Consider the following 25,483-nt stretch of genomic DNA (forward strand, 5'->3'; position numbering starts at 1 on the left):
GCAGAGAATTCCAGAGATTCGCCACCCTCTGAGAGAAGAAGTTCCTCCTCAACTCTGTCCTAAACTGACCCCCCTTTATTTTGAGGCTGTGCCCTCTAGTTCTAGCTTCCTTTCTAAGTGGAAAGAATCTCTCCACCTCTACCCTATCCAGCACCTTCATTATCTTATAGGTCTCTATAAGATCCCCCCTCAGCCTTCTAAATTCCAACGAGTACAAACCCAACCTGCTCAGTCTCTCCTCATAATCAACACCCCTCATCTCTGGTATCAACCTGGTGAACCTTCTCTGCACTCCCTCCAAGGCCAATATATCCTTCCGCAAATAAGGGGACCAATACTGCACACAGTATTCCAGCTGCGGCCTCACCAATGCCCTGTACAGATGCAGCAAGACATCTCTGCTTTTATATTCTATCTCCCTTGCGATATAGGCCAACATCCCATTTGCCTTCTTGATCACCTGTTGCACCTGCAGACTGGACTTTTGCATCTCATGCACAAGGACCCCCAGGTCCCTCTGCACAGTAGCATGTTGTAATTTCTTTCCATTTAGATAATAATCCAATTTGCTATTATTTCCTCCAAAGTGAATAACCTCACATTTGTCAACGTTATACTCCATCTGCCAGATCATCGCCCACTCACTCAGCCTGTCCAAATCTCTCTGCAGACCTTCTACGCCCTCCACATGATTCACTTTTTCACTTCTCTTTGTGTCGTCTGCAAACTTTGTTACCCTACACTCAGTCCCCTCCTCCAGATCGTCTATATAAATGGTAAATAGTTGAGGCCCCAGTACCGATCCCTGCGGCACGCCACTAGTTACCAGCTGCCAACCAGAAAAGCACCCATTTATTCCGACTCTCTGCTTCCTGTCGGATAGCCAATCCCCAATCCACGCTAACACCCTACCCCCAACTCCATGTGACCCAATCTTCTTCAGCAACCTTTTGTGGGGCATCTTATCAAACGCCTTTTGGAAATCCAAAAACACCGCATCCACCGGTTCCCCTCCCTCAACCGCACTAGTCACATCTTCATAAAAATCCAACAAGTTCGTCAAGCACGACTTTCCCCTCATGAATCCATGCTGCGTCTGCTTAATTGAACGTTTCTTATCCAGATGGCCTGCTATTTCTTCTTTAATGATGGATTCCAGCATTTTCCCAACTACAGACGTTAAGCTAACCGGCCCGATCTTCCCCAGGAGTGGGCTGGGAGGTGGTGGGGGCTGGTAAGGAGGGTGTGCATCCAATTGAGGATGCCATTCCCATCATCTTTCCACCTCTGCTGGTATTTTTCAGTGATAGGGTGGATAGTCTTAACAGCCTGTCCCATATGCAGCTGGCATTCTACCAGTGGGGGGCACTTTGCCACTGAGGGTGGGCACACACTCAAACCTGGTGGACTCCCAAGGGCTTGAGTTGGGGTAGCCCTCCCAATTGGGCACCGTGTCGCCCATAGTGGGCCCTCTCCATCGCTCAGACTACCACTACGGGAAGATTCCCCCCTTCCCTTCCATGCCCTTGTGAATGAAGCCCCCACAACCCCCCCCCCCTCCCTCCCCCACTCACTGGGGCCTGTCTTATTGACTCCATCAATCCAACCTTCTGGATGGTCTGGGGTTGGGATTGTGTTGGAACGCGTGGCAAGGGGCACTTCATGTGAAATCCCAGCGTAGAAGTTGTCAGCTTCAGATGAGAAAGCCAGCAAGCTCTCCCAGTTTCACCCCGTCCCTATTAGTGCAAAATCTGGGCCATTCATTGTACCAGATTATAACTTTTAAAAAATTATTATTGTAAAGGACGTGGGTGTCGCTAGGCCAGCATTTATTGCCCATCTCTAATTGCCCTTGAGAAAGCTGTGGTGAGCTGCCTTCTTGAACCGCTGCAGTGAATGTGGTGTAGGACACCTAGAATGCTTTTAGATAGAGAGTTCTGGGATTTTGACCCAGCAAAGTGAAGGAACGGCGATATATTTCTAGGGCAGGCTGGTGAGTGGCTTGGAAAGGAACTTCCAAGTGGTGATGTTCCCATGTATCTGCTGCTTTTGTTGTCCTAGCTAGTAGCGGTCATGGGTTTGGAATGTGCTGCCTAAGAAGCCTTAATGATTTCCTGCAGTGCATCTTGTAGATGGTACACACTGCTGCTACTGTGCATTGGTAATGGAGGGTGTAAATGTTTGTGGACGGAGTGCCAATCAAGCAGGCTGCTTTGTCCTGAAAGGTGTCAAGCTTCTTGAGTGTTGTCACCCAGACAATTGGAGTGTGTTCCATCACATTCCTGACTTGTGCCTTGTAGATGGTGGACAGGCTTTGGGGTGTCAGGAGGTGAGTTACTCGCTGCAGGATTTCTAGTCTCTGACCTGCTCTTGTAGCCACTGTGTTTATGTGGCTAGTCCAGTTCAGTTTCTGGTCAATTGTTAATCCCAGGATCTTAAGAAATAAGAGCCGGAGTGGGCTACTCACCCCCTCGATTCTCTGCAGTGGGACCAGACAATCCTGCTTGTGTGAATAGCTGGAGAATCCAACCCTCTATTTTTAAGCCATGCTGCCTAGTTTCAGATTCTGCCATGATAGGAAACATCTTTTCAACATCTACCCTGTCAAACCTTCTCTGTACCTTATACGCTTCAATAAGATCACCTCTCAATCTTCTGAACTCAAATGAGTATAGGCCCTACCTATTTTTCTTACAAGACAACCCCTTCATCCCAGGAATCAGCCTAGTGAACTTCTCTGAATCGCATCGTCCTTAAGTAAGGAGACCAAATCTAGATCCAGTACTCTGTGCTTTCTCACCAATATCCTGCACAGTTGCAATAAAGGCCAACCTCCCATGTGTCTTCCTAATCACTTACTGTCCCTGCATGCTAAACATTTGTGATTCATATGCAAGGACACCCAGATCCCTCTGTACCACAGCATTCTACAATCTCGTTTCATTTAAATATTTTGCTTTACTATACTTTCTGCCAAAGTTCACAACCTTGCATTTTCCCATATTATCGTCCATCTGCCAAACTTTTGCCAACTCACTTTACCAGCCTATGTGTGTTTATAGATCCTCCTGACAATGTGCTTTCATACCCATCTTTTTATGCTTCTTTCAGACTTAATTGTCTTCTATAGACTCTTTCCATATCCTTGCTGAACCAATCCACCGAGCTTCTTACAAATTGGATTATAGATTTTACTTGGATTTTAAAAATTGCATTACATGGACTTTTACGAAAACACAATTCCTTCTCATTGTTCAGAAAATGAAAAAGACTTGTGTGCTTGCCTTATCCTTTGCTTCAACTTTAAAACTAATAATAAATGAATGGTGTGAGCTATAAATCTTTTTGTGGAGTGTGATAGATGATGCCCAACAATATAGATGGTCATTATAAATCTGTAGAGTATACAATTCAAAGGTTAAAATAATTTCTGTAATCGGGTAGAATGGGATTTATTTCCATTATTTGAGTAGTTTACATTGTGTAATGTGCATCACTTGGGTATTTCTTGTGTCATTTCTGGATCTGTTGTAGATTGATTGCTATGATTAGTCATAATCACATAAAGCTAGAATGATAAATCTATGGACGGTAATCTTTATTTTTCTATTGATTCCTAACCTCCCATTCATACTGCTGTTATAGAATCATAGAATCCTACAGTGCAGATGGAGGCCATTCAGCTCATTGAGTCTGCACCGACCACAATCCCACCCAGACCCTATCCCCATAATCCCATGCATTTACCCTAGCTAGTCCCCCTGACACTAAGGGGCAATTTAGTATGCCAATCAACCTAACCCACACATCTTTGGACTGTGGGAGGAACACAGTAAGAAGTCTCACAACACCAGGTTAAAGTCCAACAGGTTTATTTGGTAGCAAATGCCATAAACTTTTGGAGCGCTGCTCCTTCGTCAGATGGAGTGGAAATGTGCTCTCAAACAGTGCACAGAGACACAAAATCAAGTTACAGAATACTGATTAGAATGCAAATCCCTACATCCATGTAACCTTACAGCCTGTGGGAGGAAACCAGAGCATCCGGAGGAAACCCATGCAGACACGGGGAGAACGTGCAAACTCCACACAGCCAGTGACCCAAGCTGGGAATCAAACCTGGGTCCCTGACACTCTGAGGCAGCAGTGCTAACCACTGTGCCACTATGCCGCTGTTGTAAGTTGTATGATTTGATATGCATGCTAAGTATATTATAGTTCGCTTGTTGTTCTGGATTCTAAAGCATATTCCTGTTACATTGATACATTTTAGTTATTTGCAAATTCTTCGGAGATGTTTAAGTTGCAAAGAAATACATATTATGAGAGTGCTAGAGGCTGACCCTGCGACAGGCAGTCAGCACCACTGAGTGGAGAGTGTGAGATGAGGACATAGAGGCAGGCAGTCAGCACCTAACCTCACAAGAGAAACATAAGTTCATTGGTTGGTGAGAAACTGCTGTTAAGGGATGGTCATCAAGTTGCTGAGAATTAGAAAAAACATCCTTTGCAAAAGAAGGGGCTACTTTTCAGAAAGAAACGCAAGCAACATGGAAATAAAGGTAAGTTGATGCCAGATAAAAGAAAGTTGCATACGTAGACCAAAGTAAAATAAAGTTAACAGAAGGGAAGTAAATTGAAGCCATGGTGGGGTAGCTTAGTCATGTGGAGTCTGTGTCCTGTACTAAGTGGGAAGTCATGGATGCTCCTACTTTCCTAGATGGCCACATGTGCAGGAAGTGTCCCCAGCTGCAGAACATTGAGCTCTAGGTTTTGGAGCTTGGTAAGAAGTTTAACAACACCAGGTTAAAGTCCAACAGGTTTATTTGGTAGCAAAAGCCACACAAGCTTTCGGAGCTCTAAGCCCCTTCTTCACCTGAAGAAGGGGCTTAGAGCTCCGAAAGCTTGTGTGGCTTTTGCTACCAAATAAACCTGTTGGACTTTAACCTGGTGTTGTTAAACTTCTTACTGTGTTTACCCCAGTCCAACGCCGGCATCTCCACATTTTGAAGCTTGAGCAGAGGCTGGAGTCACGAGTGCATCTGTGAGGCTGAGAGCTACTTGGATAGCACGCTCAGAGAGGTGATCGGGGCAGACACGATGTGTTGAATGACCTCTTTCTGCACTGTAACCTTTTTGCGGTTCTCTGTTTTTTAGGGATTGAAACAGTTTAAAATAAAACAATAATTCTTTATGTCAAAGAAACAGAAGAAAGTAATTGATTTTTTGACAATTGATCAAATTCTTCCTGGAGGTTTTCTGTGTTCACCTAACAGTTGGCTTTGAGATCGATAAAACAGGGAAGCCAGCACTCAAGGGTAAAATAATGATTAATTAAGCCATCCACCCCCCATTGATAGTCACTCCCAGTACTTCAAGTGGAATTTGCAGGTTGTTCAGAAATGATACCTATCTCCAGTGTTTCTGGTAGGTAGGTGAGAATGAATATTTCCCATGTATACATGTTGTGAAGTAATGATGCAGTAGAGAAGGAGCCCATTTGTCCCTTATTTCTATTTGCTCATTGAAAGAACTATCAAAGTATTCACATTTCTCTCCCTTTCCCTGTAATGCTGCAAATATTTCCCTTCAAATTATCCAATTCTAGTTTAAAGTTATTGTTGAGTCTGCTTCTGCCAACCTTTCAGGTAGCGCATCCCAGATAATATCCACTTGTGTAAAAAGAAATGTTTTCCTCATGTCACCTCTGGTTCTTTTGTCAATCATACTAAATGTATGTCCTCTGGTTACTGGCCCTTATGCCACAGGAAACAGTTTCCCCTTATTTACTTTATCAAAACCCTTCATGATTTTGAATGTCTATCAAATCCCCTCTTTAGCCTTCTCTCTGTAAGGAGAGAAATCCCAGTTGCACTGCTCTCTTTCCATAATAGAGCCCCTTTCCCCTGGTTCCATTCTATAATTATCTCCTGCAGCCACACTGAGGTTAACACCCTTCCTATAGTATGGTCACCAGAACTGACCACAATCACCTGAGACCTAACCTATGTTTTACAAAGTTTAGCTAAGCTCCTAGCTTTTGTACTCTGTGCCTGTATAAAGGCATGGTTCCTGTAAGTCTATTCAACAGCTTTCTCAACTTTGTATAGTTTGGCTAATGTTGTAAGGCAAACGAATGTTGGGAAGTTTGAACATAGATTTTATTTGTTCTGACATTCTTGTTACTGTGCACGTGACTACAACATTCATTATTTTGAACATTTTGGACTCCTCAGAGACCTTTCAACCCAGTGACTTCAGGATATGAATTGTATCTATGACACTATTCCAACAATCGTTCTTCATCCAACATCACTAAAATGTTTAATAGCTTATTTACATCTATACTGTTTTTGACATCTTGTGTGCAAATGTCATTACAGTATTGACTTCACCTCAAAAGTAGTTAGCTGGCTGTGAAGCACGTTAGCTAGTCCTGTGGCCATGACAAGCACTTTATAAATGCAAGTTCTTTTACATCATCTATGCTAACACAACCGCAGCATTATATGATTGTCATGCGAAATTCCAGAATTGGCCGGGCTGTGTCAAAATTGAATCAATTTTTAATTGTCAGATGAAGCTTTCTTCTCTGCAAAGACCTCTTGCTGAGCACTGTGGCTGAAGTAGCTTTTATTTTTTGCATAAGAATAATTCTTATTCAGGTTCACACCAAAAATGATCAATAGTGGATTTCTGATGGAGTAGTGCAGATGAAAACTCAATATCCAATTAAAAAACAATTGCTTGCAGAAATGGGAGGAAAGCAGGGTGCGATTGAATTAACATGGATCATATAATCTTCCTCATCCATAAATATATGATGATCTTGTGAGGTTAGCTGAAAAGTTTATAGGAGCCACTTGGTGTGGAACTTCAGTTCAAGTCCCATCGGGATGCGAAGTGTTCTGCTCTTGGGAGCTCAGCGCTCCACATAATAATATTCACAAATCTTTTGTGTCGTGCCTGGAATATTCATTGAGATGATATTTTGCGCAACATTTCTCATGGTACTTCACTTTAAGATTCAGTGGTACATTTTATACTTCCAGCTGCATTTGTTCCCAGAGTTGGCCGCACTATGAATAATCTTTCTCTACATTTTATATGCTTTTGATTAAAAGTCTTTTTTTTTGTATAATGATAGGATCTAATCTACTGAATGGACATTCATTTTCTCTAATAAATGCATTCCTTAATAAATCAGGTTATTGCTTTATAAATTCTAAAGGTAGTGGGAGTCAATACAATCTTGGGTACAGGTAGAAAAGGGCATTAGTCGATTGGTCACATACAATACAACTCACACAAATGTCCTTTCCATTGGCTTTAATGGAAAGAAAAATCATGTGGGCTCAACAATAGGCGGTTGATCCACTAACATTTTCTTTGCTGAAGTTGAATTTTGCTTCTGATAGATTTTACTTTTATTAGATTTTATTGGGAGTAATTTTATTTTACAATATTATATTCCATTTTTAATGGATTCAGTTCAACTGACACCCCAGTTGAATAGAATTATCAAGTTAGGCGATCTGGGTCTGTCTCTGAATGGTTGATATAAAATTGTTTAGTGTGCAGTGTTTTGTTTAGGAAACCTGGGTAAAGGACACAGTTAAGGACAATGCAGAAGACAACAATGTGGAAAGAATACCAGAGGACAGGAAATGAATCAGGAAGTCATGCTTAGCTTAGCTTAGTGATTGGTGGGGGGAGGGGGAATCTTACCAGAATTTGGCAGAGCGTCATTTTTGGCAACAAAACCGATGTGGATCTCTTTCTGGCTGTAAAGGTGACACAAGCTTTAGGAGTGTCGCTCCTTCTGAAGAAGGAGCAACACTCCGAAAGTTTGTGCTGCCACATAAATCTGTTGGACTGTAACCTGGTGTTGTGAGACTTCTTACTGAGCTTTCCCCAGTCCAACGCCGGCATCTCCACGTAAAGGTGACACACAGTGGGCGTGATTTTGTGCTTCCCTACTGATGGGTTTGGGGACTAGCTACAGCTTACCTGTCCACTCCTTTAATGCTATAATATCAGGTGGCCTGCTCACCAGTGGGCCAATAGAGCCTTCAATTGGGCAATTAATTCCCACTTACGGGCCTCATGCTTTTGCCATTGAGATTTCACTGGCAGTGGGGAAAGACCATGACAAATGCCCAGTCCGGCCGGTTTCCCTGCATGGCTGCTGGGGGCAGGGAGAGGAAGGATCCTTCCTTAACAGGGTACCCTGCAAGGTTTTATACCCGCAAGTAGTCCTCCCCGCCCATCCCTTCCGCGCCACCAATGGCAGCTTGGCACCTGACGAGATTCCATACATTGACCAAAATCCCGATCCAATGCTACATAACCTCTGCCCCCATGTTCTGGAGAACTGCTGGCTGCTGATTGGTTGATAGCTCCCTGTGGCGGATCTCAAAGAGCAAAGAACAAAGAAAAGTGCAGCACAACAGCACAGGAACAGGTCCTATGGCCCTCCAAGCCTGTGCTGATCATCATGCCCTAACTAAACTATATAAAAAAACCTTGTGCCCTTACTGGGTCTGTATCCCTCTATTCCCTCCCTATTCACGTACCCATCCAGATGCCTCTTAAATGTTGCTAATGTGCATGCTTCCACCACCTCCTCAGGCAACGCGTTCCAGGCACCCACCACTCTCTGCGTGGAAAAACTTCCCCCCCGCACATCTCCCTTAAACATTCCCCCCTCACCTTGAACCTGTGCCCCCTTGTAATTGACACTTCCACCCTGGGAAAAAGCCTCCGCCTAATTTTATAGACCTCTATCAGGCCACCGCTCAGCCTCGAGCTTTCCCTGTCTCTGAAGAGTGGAAATCCCACCTGTAGTCTATTAACAACCAATGGCTGTGGAGCAACCAGTGTTTCCCTCGGTGAGCTCCTCCCCTTGAACCTTTAGCTGGGGTAGGCAGGGAATCCAGAACTTTCTGTAGTTTACCTCAGTATTCCCTGCAACCTCAGCCCCTGCTGCATGCAGCAACCTGGGAGGTACAGCCTGGGCCACTCACAAATTGTCATCTTTAAGATACTGTGTGTTTGGCTGCACAAAAAAAAGCTTGAAGACTTTGTGCATTCAGGTGAATTGGCATTGCACAACGCAAGGGTTTAGAGGGGATATGTCACATGTGAAAATAGTTTCACCCGCCCCATTCCTATTGGGCATGAGTTCATGAGACAAACAATTCAGTATTGAAGTGACAGCTTCACTCAGATAGGCCACTTCATGTAGTGAGGAGGAGGGATTTTTCACCCCTGATTTTGAGGGTGGGAATGGTGGAGGGGGTTGAGAATCAAGCAGGAGACCCCCGCATGAATGTCACAATCCCCTGCCAATGAGGCAATGGGGACTTTAAAAGTGAGGATCCCCATTTACATTTAATTTCCAATGGGCTGTGCCTCACACGCCGGCGTGAATCATGACAGGTCCCCCACGACCTGCACCTGGCGAACAGAACCTGATGGAGGCACACAGGGGTGGGAGGGAGATGGCCATGCCCTGGCAATGCCTCCTGTTAAGTACTGGGAATTCTGTGGTGAGGGAGTATTTCTGTGGTGAGGGGAGAGTTCAGTGGTGGTGGGGGGGAGGGAGGGGGGGGAGTTCTATGGTGAGGGGGAGTTCAGTGGTGAGGGGGTAGTTCAGTGGTGAGGGGGGAGTTCTGTGGTGAGGGGAGAGTCCTGTGGTGGTGGTGGTGGGGGGGGGGAGTTCTGTGGTGAGGGGGGAGTCCAGTGGTGAGGGGGGCGTTCAGTGGTGAGGGGGGAGTTCTGTGGTGAGGGGGGAGAGTTCTGTGGTGAGGGAGTATTTCTGTGGCGAGGGGAGAGTTCAGTGGTGGTGGGGGGGGGGGGGGAGTTCTGTGGTGAGGGGGGAGTCCTGTGGTGAGGGGGGAGTCCTGTGGTGAGGGGTGGATTATGTGATGGGTTTATGGGTGATCTTATGAGAGTTGAATTTGCTGGTGAGGTGGGTTCAGCATGACGTCGTGAGACCTGCGTCCTGGTTTTTTTTACTTAAGTGTCAAAATATATGGTGGGAAAAGCTGGCAGTGCTCCTTGTGGACAACATTCTGCTTTCCCCGCCCAAGTTGACAGTCAAAAAACTGAAAAATGCCCCCTCATATTTTTGTGGAAGATGCCACACTAGTTCATTGCTGGGACATGGTAGAGGGCAGTTTGCTCTGCCGCCATTTCCCCTTCAGATAACTTGGAGCATCCATTAACTGCGCAGAACTTACATCTCGTCACTTAACTGAACACAAAATTCACAAAGCAAGAAAATATGGAAACAGAATCCTTTTGGAATGGTTCTTAATGCTGAAAATTATATCAAAACAGGTTTGTGTATTTTAACATCATCCTGCATTATTCTTGATGTTACTTTTTTATTTTACAGAGATCGATGAAATTGTCTTTGTTATTCAGAGTCAGAAGCAATCCTTCCATGCAAATCAAGCAACCAACCTCAAACAGGACATCTTATTGCAAGCTGAGGCTTTTAGTCAGGTAAGTATCTGAAGAAGGTACAACCAGCGACGCTAAATCCACACTGGTCATTGAATTGTTTTGCAGCCATATGTGATAAAGGATAAACTAGCCTTGCTTGGAAATTAACATTTAGATTGTTTCATTCATAAAGCCTTACAGCTGAAAAAAAGCTGATGCCTCTGACATTTTAATAATCTGGAAATGGCATTCGAGTTTAGAGATGGGCCGGGATAAAAGTAAGCTGGTGTCGAATAGCATCATCATCTCTGTTGTGCTGTGCATGTGCTAAAATGTCCTGAAGCTCAGATGACTTATTAAAGCCAGGAAAAGGCATTGATTGGTTTTATAATGATTAAAGCCCAAAGCATGTGAACATAATGGGGGTAAAGTAGCACTAAATGGGCTGGTAGTGAATCGGCAGACTGATTTACACAGTGCACAATTCTCTATTTTGTTAAAGTCAATGGAAGGTTAGGTGTGGTGTAAAATGGACTGCTAATTCACTATTGGGCCATTTTGCGCTACTGACAGTAACCGATTTCACTCCCAACAACACCCACTTTCTCCATTGATACTGGATTCAAAAACACATTTCCCGGCATATTACAGGACTCAAAATGTAAATGTATGGACTTGCTCTGCATATCATGGGAATTATCATAATATTGTAGAATATATATAAACTATAACAAAGAGGCAGGAATCTGAAGTGACAACACGGATATAAACACTGTGCCTGAGTGGAGACGGAGCTTGCTCCTACAACTGTGTAAGCCTTTGGAATTTTGAAATGTTGATTTGGACCAAAGTGGGCCTCATGCTGCTTCATTGTGTCTGTTAATAATACAGTGCCTGATTTTGATGGACTGTTGACTGGTGCTTTGATTCATCATAATCTTTCAACTTAACCCAGATGGATGGGATGGAAATCTCCTGGTAAACTTACTATGACAGTAGCCAATCATATGGTTTAATGCCATTTTAAGTGTGTTTTTATGAACATAAATTGACAATGAAAACCAGCCCATTACTCAGCATGAGTGTCATTCAGACCTGCATAGGACAGAAGGATGGTTCATCTTGAAAGTAGGAGATCTCCACTGTTACAGTGGGGGCTGTATTTCTGAAGTCAGGCATCAGGACATGTAGAGATTTTGCATATGTCAAATATACACAGCACTGAGCCAAGGACTGCAAACTAATTAATGCATCAAATAAGTGTTGCATCTCAGCCTGGGGATGTAACCTAATGCTTGGATTTCCAAAAAAATATTTTTTTTTTCTCAGGAATTCTATTTTTTGACAAGAATTAATTACAAATCACGGTAACTCCTGACCAGATTAAAATGAGGTAAATCACCCCTTCTTAGATTGAATAAACCCAATTCTAACTCACACATACATCTGGGAGATTGGGGGGAAGCTAACTAATTAGCTAACTCATGGGGTTCAACGGTGGCACAGTGGTTAGCACTGCTGCCCCACAGCGCCAGGGACCCGGGTTCGATTCCTGGCTTGGGTCACTGTCTGTGCAGAGTCTGCACGTTCTCCCCATGACTGTGTGGGTTTCCTCCCCAGTCTGAAAGATGCAACATTAAGAGCATTCAAATGGTTATTGGATAAACATATGGATGATATTGGAATAGTGTAGATTAGAGGGGCTTTAGATTGGTTCCACTGGTCGGCGCAACATCGAGGGCCGAAGGGCCTGTACTGCACTGTAATGTTCTATGTTCTATGTGCTGGTTAGGTACATTGACCATGCTAAATTCTCCCTCAGTGTACTAGAACAGGTGCCGGAGTGTGGCGACTAGGGGATTTTCACAGTAACTTCATTGCAGTGCTAATATAAACCTACTTGCGATACTAGTAAATAAACTAAACTAAAACTACAGAGCCAAAAACATGGTGAAGAACCTGGCATGAAATGTACAATGAAATGTACAATGTACCTTTTATCTAAGTTGAATAAATATCATATGTAATGGATTAACATTTGTAGAGGGTTTTGCAATTCCCCAGACACCGGTGTTCCGTTTAAAGATATATGCCTGAGTGACTGTGCAACAAACAAGAATATGTCACACGGGGGCGGCACACAAGCTGTGTTCCCTTTAAGATGTGGGCACACACAGACACCCAGTAATCTGAAAGGAACCTCATAGCGAAGGGAAATGAGAAGGAACATAGCCAGAAACCAGTTTATTTTCAAGGCCCACTGAAAACTAATCTAAAATTACCATAAACTATCAAAATGTAAGTAGTTGATTATGTTTATTAACATAAATATTAGAAGTGAAGTTAATCATAAATTAGAGGCTTGAAGTTCCTGGATTGCAATGATGTAGAAATGATGTCTAAATTATGCTAGTGTCTGCACCTTGGTGTTTGGAACTGATTGCGGAATTTCCTGCAGTACTCAATTGCTACGCTGGAGGCAAGTCTGAAATAGTTTGATTGCGCTGAGACCGCAGCACTATGAGTATAGTTCAGATCTCAAGATTGTTTTTTGAAGAAAAGGAAATGACTGCCAACCTTCAGAGATTACAGTTGTGCTCATATCCCGGCGAGCTTGAACCACGCTGCACCTGTATTTCTGCTCAGAAATCTATTTCAGTGTTCCTTTTGTGTAAATCTAGAAAACCCATTTGAGCTGGGCTGCGAGAGGGTTTGTTCAAAACGATAAGCAACAGAGGGTTTTGGCAGTGAAAGTGATGTCAACAATCCAGGACCTTCACATCTGGCCATGTTCCTCCGTGCCTCATCACCCTCTCGCACCACCACTGATGCATCCCATTCATGGCTACAGTGATGATGTGTAGGTCTGAGTGCATATCCGGCACAGAGTGCTGGACCAGGGTTTCCATGGCTGCTGCCACCCTTCCAATGGTGACCTTGATGTGCTGGCATGTCAGTTCCACAACATTGGACAGAATGTGGATGGACTCCCCCGTTCGTATCTACTGATGGTCTTTGATAACCTTGTCTGCTCTACCCCGAGCTGCCTTCGGATCTCCAGCGTCTCTCTGAGGGCTGATTCCAGAGGCTTATCATTGGACTCAGAGTCAGCAGGAGTCTGGCCTCCAGCAATCCTCTGAGTGTCAGTGAGCTTGGCAGTCACTGCTTCCACCTGATGTGGACCAGAATCGGTGCTGGGCTGACCAGATGGTGTAACCGAGTCTGCTCTGAAGCTAGATCCGAGGTGTGTGGCCCTGCACTGGTGGAGAAGCAAGCAAATGCACTGACAGCTCTACATTTAGTGGGTCCTCTGGATCCTCCGAGGTGGTCTGGGGCTGATGGGCTGCCGGTGTGTCTCCTCCTGTTCCTGCTGGTGGCTATAATAGAGAGATGATGAGTGATTGGCTGGAAAGTCACTTACAGTAAAGAGCACTCAGTTTTAGCAGGTGGGTGAAGACTAGTGGATGGGGCCTCACTGTTTTATTGGAATGTGCTGATTTCTCCATCGGCGGAGGAACGGTCCCTGTTTTCGCCAGTCGGCCCTGCTCCCTGCTTCTCGCAGGCCTGAGCTCCAGTATCCTCCCTCCTGTATGGAATCTCTCCCTGTTGTTGTGGGTTATCTTGTCCTGCATAAAGACAGATGGACAGACTGAGTAAGACGGATGTAAAGCAGAAGATAAGCACGCAGCCTTCTGTGTGTGCTGAGTGAATCTATGTACGGGCTGAAGATGCGACTTGTGCACAATGTGACAAGAGATGAAGGTGTAAAAGTGAGTGTGAGAGAATCAGTGGGGATTTCTCAGCCGTATGTAAGATCCCTGTGAACTATATTCTTCTTACTGCCTGTTGGCCTTGTGAGAGTGTAAGCAGCTTGAGAGTGACAGCACCTACCCTGTCAAACCCTCTTAGGATATTATATTTTTCAATACGAGTCCTAAACTTGAGAGTTTAGGTCTCATTCAACTTAATCTCTCCGCAAGATAACGATTTGATTTATTGTCACATGTATTAGCATACAGTGAAAAGTATTGTTTCTTGCGCGCTATGCAGACAGAGCATACCGTTCATAAAGTACATAGGGGAGAAGGAAAGGAGAGGGTGCAGAATGTAGTGTTACAGTCATAGCTAGGGTGTAGAGAAAGATCAACTTCATATAAGGTAGGTCCATTCAAAAGTCTGATGGCAGCAGGGAAGAAGCTGTTCTTGAGTCGGTTGGTATGTGATCTGAGACTTTTGCATCTTTTTCCTGACGGAAGAAGATGTAAGAGAGAATGTGCGAGGTGCATGGGGTCCTTAATTATGCAGACTGCTTTTCCGAGGCAGCAAGAAGTGTAAATGGAGTCAATGGATGGGAGGCTGGTTTGTGTAATGGACTGGGCTTCATTCACAACCCTTTGTAGATTCTTGTGGTGTTGGAGAGAGTAGGAGCCATACCAAACTGTGATATAACCAGAAAGAATGCTTTCTTTGGTGCATCTGTAAAGGTTCTCATCCCAGTGTGATTTGCTCAGTGTACATTCATTGCATCCCCTTTAAGGAAAGTATATCCTTCCTTAGGTATAGAGGCCATCATTGTTATCAGTCTAACCAGAGCCGTGCACAATTGCTACAAGACTGGGGCCTGAAATTTCAGGATGGTGGAGTTTCTCTTCCTGCCATCCCCTGTTGACTCAGAGAGTCCCACAGCCATTTTAGGCTCTGGCTGCAGACGGGACCTCTGCCCCTCGCTCAGGAAGAAGTACCATCTTATAGAGCTACTGGCCAATCAGATTGGTGGCAACTCTCCAGTCCCTGCAGTGACAAGAGCTGCAATGGACAGAAGAGGAAGTTCAGGAAGATGCCTGAACATAAGTCCCAGGATCGAACGGCAAGGTAAGTTTAAGGGATCCCAGGACGGGGAGGGTAGGGAAGGCCTACGGGGTGCAAAGTGGGCGATTATGGTGTCAGGGGAGAGGAGAGACAGAGGGGGAAGGAATTCTGCAACCACCGGACCTTGGGGGGTGAGGGGAGAGAACGGGCTCCTTTCCCACCCAAGGGCGAAGCCCATTCAGTTTTAGGTTTTTCCCAGCCAGGTAAATTCTCCCACTTGCCTAAAAGTTGAGGCTGGGCAGGGAACGTCCCATAGGTAGCCACTTAAGGGCATCAATTGGGGTAAGGGTGGGCAGCCAGTCTGAGGCCTTGGCCACCCCAGCATAACATCACTGAGTTCAGGGCAGGCGGGAACCAGAAGGGAATCCTGTTCCTTCAGTTTCACGCTCTCCCCACCCCGTCTAAAAATCAACTGGCGGGAGCATGGAATTCAGGCCTGGTTTACTCCTAACTCATAGAAACTAGAAGCAGGAGTAGGCCATTCGGCCTTCAAGCCTACTCCGCCATTCATCTTGATTATGGCTGATCACCGAATTCAATATCCTGATTCCTCCTTCCTCCAATATCCTTTGATCCCTTTAGCCCCAAGAGCTATAGCTAATTTCTTCTTGAAATCAGACAATATTTTGGCCTCAGCTACTTTTTGTGGTAATGAATTCCAAGCATTCACCACCCTCTGGGTGAAGAAATTTCTCCTCACCTCAATTCTAAAAGATTTACCCCTTATTCTCAAACTATGACCCCTAGTTCTGAACTCCCCCACCATTGGGAACATTCTTTCTGAATCTACCCTGTCTAACACTGTTAGAATTTTATAAATTTCTGTGAGATCCCCTCTCACTCCAATCTCTTTGCAATAAAGCCCAACAATACAATTTGCCTTCCCCACTGCTTGCTGTATCTGTATGTTACCTTTCTGTGTTTTGTGTACACGGACACCTAAATTCTTCTGAGTGTCAACCTTTAATAGGTCTTCACGATTTAACAAATATTATTTTTTTCTATTCTTCCTACTAGGGTGGATAACCTCACATCTGCCCACAGTGTGATGCATCTGCCATCTGTTCCCCACTCACTGAACCCATCACTATCCCTTTGCAGATGCTTTGTATCTGCCTCACATCACACTGCCCCACTTACCTTTCTATCATCTTCAAACATCAATTATTTACGCTCAGTCCCTTCATTTATGTCATTAATATAAATTGTAAAAAGCTCAAACCCGAGTAGCACTGATCCTTGCAGCAAACCACTGGTGACAGCCTGCCAACCTGAAAGAGTCCCATTTGTCCCTACTCTTTTATTTTCTGTCCTTTAACCATTACTTTAACTATACTAATATACTAATCACCCCCAACCCCATGAACCGCGTCTTGTGCAACTAGCCTTTCATGTGGCACCTTATTGAATGCCTTTTGAAAATGTAAATATACCACATCCACTGATTTTCCACCTTCATCTACCCTGCTAGTTACATCCTCAAAAATCTCCAGTAGATTTGTCAAAGGCAATTTCTTTCATTAAACCAGGTTGATTCTGCGCAATCGTGTTATGATTTTCGACATGTCCTGTTACCACCTCCTTAATACTGATGCCAGCTCTTTCCTGTTTCCTCTCTCTATCCTTTCTTGAATAGTGATTTCTAACTTTTCCTACCTGTCCTCATAACAGAAGTCCCTCATTCTTGCTAACGTCCTTTGTACCCTTTCTATGGCCGTTTCACCTTTCCTGAAGTGTAGTCCCCATAATTGTCCACAATACTCCACCTAAGACCTAACCAGTGCTTTATAAACTTCTCACGTGATCTCTTTGCTTTATATTCTATCCCTCTTTTTATAAATCAATGTAACCCACATACTTTTTAACCATCTTTTAAGGATGAGTGTATATGGACATCACCGGCCCCAAAAGCAAAATGAAGGTGATGAGAATGCTGTAGGTTTAAAGCATTGTCATATTTGGAATGTCCTTTTAACTCTTATTCAAATTGCTTTTGAACAGCTTTTTTGCAAAGCTTTAGGATTTAATGTGAAGTTAGCAATGCTGCAGCACCCTGAATATGTACCGTATCAAATGTTCAAATTGATGTTTGTTGTGAGGAATTAAAATCACCACTAGGTGGCAATGATGGTGTGCAGTTCTGCGCAGCTTTCCCCACTTCTGGTGATGTTATTGGGGAGTTTGTTGTTTCATTTCTGCACGTTGCAAAAGCTTTATTTAAAAATCCATCTCCCGCTCCAAGTTTTCTCCAATTTCTTGTTCCTGTGCTGAAGGCACCATCCCCGCTGGTGTGTGAGTTGATGTGAAACCTCAGGCACCATTTCCAAAGCGGCCAATTCTCACATATGAGCTTAAAAATTAAAAGCTATTGAACTGGGGAGGGAATCACAGTTCAGCCAAACTCTATAATGTCTTCAACACAGAAAATGCCAGTGAACAACAAATTGACACACAGCTAAATAAGGATACATTAGCATAGATTAGTCAAAGAGAGAGGCTCGTAAGGAATAGCTTAAAGGAGATGAAAGAAATGGAATAGTTAGGGAGAGAATTTCAGAGCCTTGAGGCTAGACAGTTTAAAGGGATCGCTGTTAATGTTGGGCTGAATAAAATGGGTGGTATCCAAAAGATTTAGTGGATCACAGAAATCTTGAAGTGTTGTGGGGCTGGGCGAGGTTACAGATGTGAGGAGGAGTGAGGCTGTGAAGGACATGAACATGAGGGTGAGAATTTTAAAATGATGGTGTTGGTGGATTGGGGGTCATTGTATTTCAGCGAGTACAGTGGCGATGGGCGAATGGACTTGGTGCGAATTAGGACACAGAAAACAAAGTGCTGGAAATATTCGATAAGTCAGGCTGCATCTGTGAAGAGAGAAGCAAAGTCATTCAGCAGAACTTAGTTTTGGATGAGTTTAAATTCATGGAAAATAGAAAATATAGCCAGGAGTGCCAGGGTTAGGTTGACTGGCCATGCTAAATTGCCCCTTAGTGTCAGGGGGTTAGCAGGCTAAATAAGTGGGGTTATAGGGATAGGGCCTGGGTGGGATTGTGATCGGTGCAGTCTTGACGGGCCAAAGGGCCTCTTTCTGCACTGTAGGGATTCTATGAGTGCATTGGAATAGTCAAGTCTGAAGGGAACAAAACTATAAACGAGGATATTGGCGCAGGTGAGCTGAATTTGGGTGAAAATTAAGATGGGTGGTTTGAAGGAGGTGGAAGTAGGTGACTGAGATGATGGAGAGGACACGGGGTTGGAAACTTAGCACTGACCAGTTAAAAGAGGACAATAAGGTTATGAATATTCTTGTTGCACATGGTCAGGACGGGGAAATGGAACTCTGAAGAAGAATCACATGGACGCGAAACGGTAACTCTCTTTCCCTCTCCCCAGATGCCGCCAGACCGTTTTTCCTGAATTATCTGTTTTTGTATTAGGGGAATGGAGCTGGTGGTTAGGTAACGCAATTTGTAGCAGAAACCAAGGACCATAGCTTCAATCCAACATTTGTCCGAGCTGGTCTTGTGTACCTTAAAATGGAACTCCAGCATTTTTACTGGAATTTGAACATTTTGACCTGGCTTTTCATTCCCGGAACACGGGGGGCTCGTGGGTCTAGGGAAAAACCTGCCGCTGACTTATTAAGTGCTATTTTTAAATTCATGTGTGGGGCATGGCATCGCTGGCTGGCCAGCATTTATTGCCCATCCCTAGTTGCCCTGGAGGGCAGTTGAGAGTCAACCACATTGCTGTGGTTCTGGAGTCACATGTAAACCAGACTCGGTAAGGATGACAGATTTCCTTCCCTAAAGGAGATTAGTGAACCAGATGGGTTTTTCCAACAATCGACAATGGTCATCAGTAGATTCTTCATTCCAGATTTTTTTTGTTGAATTCAAATTCCAGCATCTGTTGTGTTGGGATTTGAACCCAGGTCCCCAGAACATTAGCTGAGTTTCTGGATTAATTGTCTAGCGATAATACCACTAGGCCATCGCCTCCTCACTTTGTCGCTCGAACCGAGATGAGGAGGAATTTCTTCAGCCAGATGGTGGTGAATATGTGGAATTCATTTCCACAGAAAGCTATGGAAGCCAAGATAGAGATCAATAGGTTCTTGATTGGTAAGGGGACCAAAGGTTACAAGGAAAAGGCGGGAGAATGGGTTTGAGAAACATATCAGCCATGATCAAATGGCAGAGCAGACTTGATGGGCCGAATGGCCTAATTCTGCTCCTATATCTTATGGTCTTGAGTGGAACAAGATGCGGTGGGTCTTCCCAAAAGAGGTGACAGTGGATACTCTCTGGCTGGAGAGATGGCAGCTTGAGGTCCCCGTTACCACCACCAGAATCCCCCATAGAAAACATGTGTTTGTTCTGGATTTGCAAACTTGATGCTCACATGATTATTTTTCGAGTTGTCGGTAACTCAATTATCAGTGTGAATTCTGTACTTCAATATGTTAAAATTGACATGTTTACTTTAGTGACCAAAGTCTATGATCTTTTATGTAGGGTTTGACTTTTGCCTAATCCAAAATCCGACAAGGCAAAGGCATGTGAAGTGATGTGTATTTATACCAACTGGCTCTGCCAATGTACATAAAACAGAGCAAAAATGCTTTTGCAGTTTCCTTTAATCCAGTAAATGAACAGACAGCAAAGTCCCACAAAAAGCTTTGAGGATTGGTTTGATCAGACATTTAGGGCAGAGTTTTTCTGTGGGCCTCAGGACCGTGAGGCCATGACCCCAAGGGGGATCCCAAGCCCCTGTGGCCACCACAGAAATGTCAATGGGCGGTGACTCCAATTGTACATCTTAATGTTTCAAAGTGGCTTGTTTGGTTAAGGACTATTTATATACTTAATCTTGCTGTCTCATGACTTATTGTTCTGTAAGATTTAAAGTGATTCAGCCAGGGACTGGTTTCTTTTCCCTCTTTGACCTGGGCGAAACTCAGCTCAGACCAATTGGATAAAGCTCTTCTCCCCCACTGCTGGTTTTAAGAATCCGAAATGAAGTTAATTTGTTCAATGTCATTCTAATTCCAGTGAGCAATAGCCCAGTGCACAAAATCGATCCTAATCTGGTAGAATTGGTTAGTGTGGGAAATGGGAAGATTTCCCATGATATAAGCAAGAAACTTCGCTCTGTTTGCAATCTGCTGTACCTAGCCGAGGAATTGTTGATTCTTAACTTTCTCACCTTGAAGCAGCCAGAACAAAGGGAAAATGAAAAGAGTGTGAAATTTGACTAGAGTATTACAGAATGGTGACTGTACGGGTAGCCCTGTTGTACACTCGCCCAATTTCTCTCTTGCATTTACTTCAGGTCAATCACCCCAGCACAGTCTGAAGGTTAATAGTGCAGCATATTGTAAAACAAAACGACTATATTGCCAATACTGCATTATACTTAAGTAAATTCATTTAAAAATCTCATCAAAGAATGTCCAGAATAAATCATATAAAGGGAGGTTTTGAATATGGACCCCAGGTGAACTGTTTTAGTTGTTAGGATTGTATTAACTTCATTTCCTTCATCATGAAACACAAGGACAACAAACGCAAAGGGTGAATAGTTTGCCAGATCAAGATGGCTCGTAATTGTTGTAATGAATACAAGTTCTTCATCTTCACCACATGATCCTTTTCTATTCAAGGTTGTAGTTTTTACACATGCTGGAAGCCAGGTCATGATAACTTCAGCGGTGACTTGCTGATGCTATTGAGCGACTAATCGTCAATAAAACAATTATTATCTTGTTTTGAAACAAAATGACCATAGATACCCATCACGTATAACAAAGCAACCTGTGTGTCTGTGTTCAGAAATAAAACCATTGAAATTAATGAATAAATGACAGATTAACATTCGCTTCATTAGATCTCGCCCATAGAGCATTTTTGTACCAAGCCCAAAGCAGCTCCCAGCATATATATAAAATAGATATGTAAGATATATATCTAAAAGAGAAAGCTGTCAGTGGGGAATTGTGGAATACACAATTTATTCCAGGAATAAGTTATTGGTATTTTCTCAGGAATAATATAATTGAAGCTTGCATCTCATGGGTTGTTGCGAGGCATTGCCTTCGCAATGTAAACCCATGAATAAAAAGAATATTTTTGAAACTGTAGTTGTAATTTTTATTTGATTTTCAGTCCACCTACACAATTGGACAAGGGGGCCGTGATTCTCCGACTTCGCCGCACCTGGCACAGCATGCCAATCCCGGAGAATAGCGTGCGGGTCTAAAAATCTGTTCCACACCCAGCGCCAAAGAGTTTGTGATCGTCCCGGCCCCTTTCTACTGGCACGAACCAGGTCGAGCCCAAGCATGAGAATAACTGGATTTCAATCTGGAGTTCAGCATGCGATTGTCCCCCCTCCCAGCATGTTCCCACCTCTCCGCTGGGAGGTCACGCCGGCGCAAATCACTACTGGTCTCCACTAAAGGAAACCTGGCATGATGGCCACTCCAGGGGGCTCGAAGGCAATCAAATCCTCCGGGTGGTTGGGGGCATGGCCAGGCAGTATCCAGCAAGCCATGCTCACCTGGTGGTGCTCACCTGGCATGCTTGGCAGTGGCCGCCAGACAATCTGGCGGTGCTGGTTTGGCACTGCCGGTGTGCCAGGGGCAGTATCATGGAGGTACGGTCTGAGTGGCGGCTATGATGGGGGGACATGTCAGGGACCCTGATGATGGCAACCCATGTCGGGGAGAGGGTGGGGGAACGTGCCACTGATAAGAGGTGGGATCCCAATTCCCGTGGGAGTCTCCCAGTGCGCTGTGAGATTGGGTGCCCTTCCAAAATGGCGCCCGAGCGCTCTGAAGCCAGGCCCACCATCAAGTTTGGGCTCCCTTGTTGCGCTGCTGGCTCTACTGCTTGGAAGTGAGTTGGACTATCTGGTGCTGCTGCCTTTGGGCCAGTGGCTGCTAGGGAATGCTAGGATTTTCAACAAGTGACGATGATGGAATGGGTGTCATATGTCCAAGTCAAGTTGGCATGTGACTTCAGGGGAACTTGAAATTAATGAATAAAAGCAAAATACTGCATCCGGATGCTGGAATCCGAAACAAGACAGAGGAAGCATTAATGGCTGGAGAAGGTTCTGGTAGCGGCATAAAGATAAGATATCAGAATGTGTTAATGGGAGAACAAAGGCTCAATGAAAGCAATACTTAAGAACAAGTGACGGATGGCACAGTGGGGGAAGGTGGTTAGCACTGGGACAGGAAATGTTTTGAATATAAAACAAGTGTCACGATGGAGGAGAATGGTCACAGTCTCAAGTTGTTGAACTTAGTGTTGAGTCCTGAAGGCTTTAATGTGCCTAATTGGAAGATGAGTTGCTGTTCCTCCACTTTGCGTTGAGCTTCACGGTGGCACAGTGGTTAGCACTGCTGCCTCACAGTGCCAGGGACCCGGTTCAATTCCAATCTTGGGGGACAGTCTGTGTGGAGTTTGCACATTCTCCCTGTGTCTACGTGGGTTTCCTCCGGGTGCTCCGGTTTCCTTCCACAGTTCAAAAATGTGCAGGTTAGGTTGATTGGCCATGCTAAATTGCCGCTTAGTGTCAGGGGGATTAGCAGGGTAAATATGTGGAGTTACGGGGCTACAGCCTGGGTGGGATTGTTGTTGGTGCAGGCTTGAAGGGCCGAATGGCCTCCTTTGGCACTGTAGGGCTTCTATGATTCTATGATTCACTGGAACATTGCAGCAGCCCAAGAATGGACATATGGGCAGGAGCACAAGGTGCATGGTTGAAATGGCAAGTAACCTGGAAATATAGAAGATAGGAGCAGGAGGAGGCCATTTGGCCCTTTGAGGCGGCTCCGCCATTCATCACGCTCATGGCTGATCATCCAACTCAATAGCCTAATCCTGCTTTCTCCCCATAACCTTTGATCCCATTCGCCCCAAGTGCTATATCCAGCTACCTCTTGAGTACATTCAATGTTTTGTCATCAACTACTTCCTGTGGTAGTGAATTCCACAGGCTCACCACTCTTTGGGTGAAGAAATGTCTCCTCATCTCTGTCCTAAATGGTTTACCCTGAATCCTCAGATGTACCCCCTGGTTCTGGACTCCCCCACCATCGAGAATATCCTCCCTGCATCTACCCTGTCTAGTCCTGTTAGAATTTTATAAGTCTCTATGAGATCCCCCCTCATTCGTCTGAACTCCAGCGAAAACAATTCTAACCTTGTCAATCTCTCCTCATGCATCAGTCCCGCCATCCCTGGAATCAGCCTGGTAATGTGTCAACCTGGTGACACGATACGAAGGATGGAGTCATGTTTGCAGGATGAGCAAAGTGATCACCCAGTCTGCATTTAGTCTACCTGATGTAGAGGAGCCCACATTGGGAGCAGAAAATACAGTAGAGAGTACAGTTGAAACTAATGGTGTTTCAAGTCTTTCTAAGTCACTAAGAGCTGGCACGATGGTGCAACAAGCAATTAAGAAGGCAAATGATATGGCCTTCACTGCAAAGGGATTTGAGCACAGGAATAAGGATGTCTTGCTGCAACTGTATAGAGCCTTGGTGAGACCTCACCGAGAGTATTGTGCATAATTTTGGTCCCATTGTCTAAGAATGGAAATTCTTGCTGTAGAGGTAGTTCAACAGAGGTTTACCAGATTATTCCCCGAGATTCTCTTATGAGGAGAGATGAAGGCAACTAGGGCCGGAATTCTCCAGCTGTTTATGCCCTGCCGCCGCTGCCAGAGAGGATTGTTTTCCGTATCTTATCAGCTCAATACAATGAGAAGAGGAGGCAGTCTGTCTATTAGTAATTCACTTTATTAGCATTGTTAGGCAGTGTACATATAAATCAAATATCTGGTTAGAACATAAGCGTGCAGTTTGTATCAAAACTATGCAGCCTAAATGCACTCCGATTGGTTTCCATGACAATGTCATGGTGTCATTGTGTACAGTTTCAGTGTCCTTATCTGAGGAAGGATGCTCTTGCTATAGAGGGAGTACTGCGAAGGTTTACCAGGCTGATTCCTGGGATAGCAGGTCTGTCATATGAGGAGAGAATAAATCAGTTAGGATTATATTCACTGGAGTTTAGAAGAGTGAGAGGGGATCTCATAGAAACTTATAAAATTCTAACAGGTTTAGACAGGGTAGATTCAGAAAGAATGTTCCCAAAGGTGGGGGAGTCCAGAACTAGGGGTCATAGTTTGAGGATAAGGGGTAAACCTTTTAGAGCTGAGGTGAGGAGAAATTTCTTCACCCAGAGGGGGTGAATGTGTGGAATTCACTACCACAGAATGTAGTTGAGGTCAAAACGTTGTCTGATTTCAAGAAGAAATTAGATATAGCTCCAAGGGCTAAAGGGATCAAGGGATATGGGAGGAAGGGGGGGGATCAGGATATTGAATTCAATGATCAGCCATTATCAAAATGAAAGGTGGGGCTGGCTCAAAGGGCCGAATGGCCTATTCCTGCTTGTAGTTTCTATGTTAATTCCTGAGTAATCACAGGATATGAGAGATACTACCCGATCAGGAGAGCCAATGCCGGCCAGGCGTTCATCCTCCCTCCGGATGCCGTCTCCACGTCCTTGTCACAGGGTCTTTGTCTTCTGCGTGGCTAATCTCTGGAGTTACACTGCAGCTGGTTCAGGAATCCTCATTCCTATCCTGTTCCTTATCTTTACCAAGATATGCTACCTTGTTGGTTTAAACTTCCTCGCTTATTTCGTGTCTTCCCCTCATTGGCCCCAGGCAAAGGTCCTAGGTAGGATTACCTCATTGCTCTCTGGCTAAATAAGGGCTTACAACATTCCCTTTGTACTTTTTACAGAACTGAGTTGAACCAGTTCAGGCCAGTTTCAGGTTATTACAGTTTAAGCAGAGTTTGTAGACTTTAGCTGCCCCTTTCAGCCCCTGGCCAACAGGATGGAGAATTTAGCAATCAGCCAAATCTCTCTCTGTTCACTGCAGCAGGATGGGAGAATCCCACTGGTGTGAATGATTGGAGAATCCTACATTAGGTTTGTGTTTCCTGGAGTTTTGAAGAATGAGCGATGACCTCATTGAAACGTACAAAATTAATACAGCGTACGGTGGCTGTATGTAGATACGATGGGCCCTATTTTACCAATTTGATTCTAAGTGCTGGGCGGACTTGAAACTG

At 44.4% G+C, this 25,483-nt stretch overlaps 1 protein-coding gene across 1 annotated transcript in view; it reads left to right on the top strand.

Moving 5' to 3' along the window:
• Positions 1 to 25,483, top strand: part of b3glcta (beta 3-glucosyltransferase a) — a 154,050-nt gene that overhangs the window by 20,751 nt on the left and 107,816 nt on the right. Inside the window, exon 4 of the mRNA XM_078222853.1 lies at positions 10,403 to 10,512. Coding sequence (XP_078078979.1) covers positions 10,403 to 10,512 — 110 coding nt within the window. The remainder of the gene's footprint in view (positions 1 to 10,402; positions 10,513 to 25,483) is intronic.

The sequence above is a fragment of the Mustelus asterias genome, chromosome 10 (assembly GCF_964213995.1).
Source record: "Mustelus asterias chromosome 10, sMusAst1.hap1.1, whole genome shotgun sequence".
NCBI lineage: Eukaryota > Metazoa > Chordata > Chondrichthyes > Carcharhiniformes > Triakidae > Mustelus > Mustelus asterias.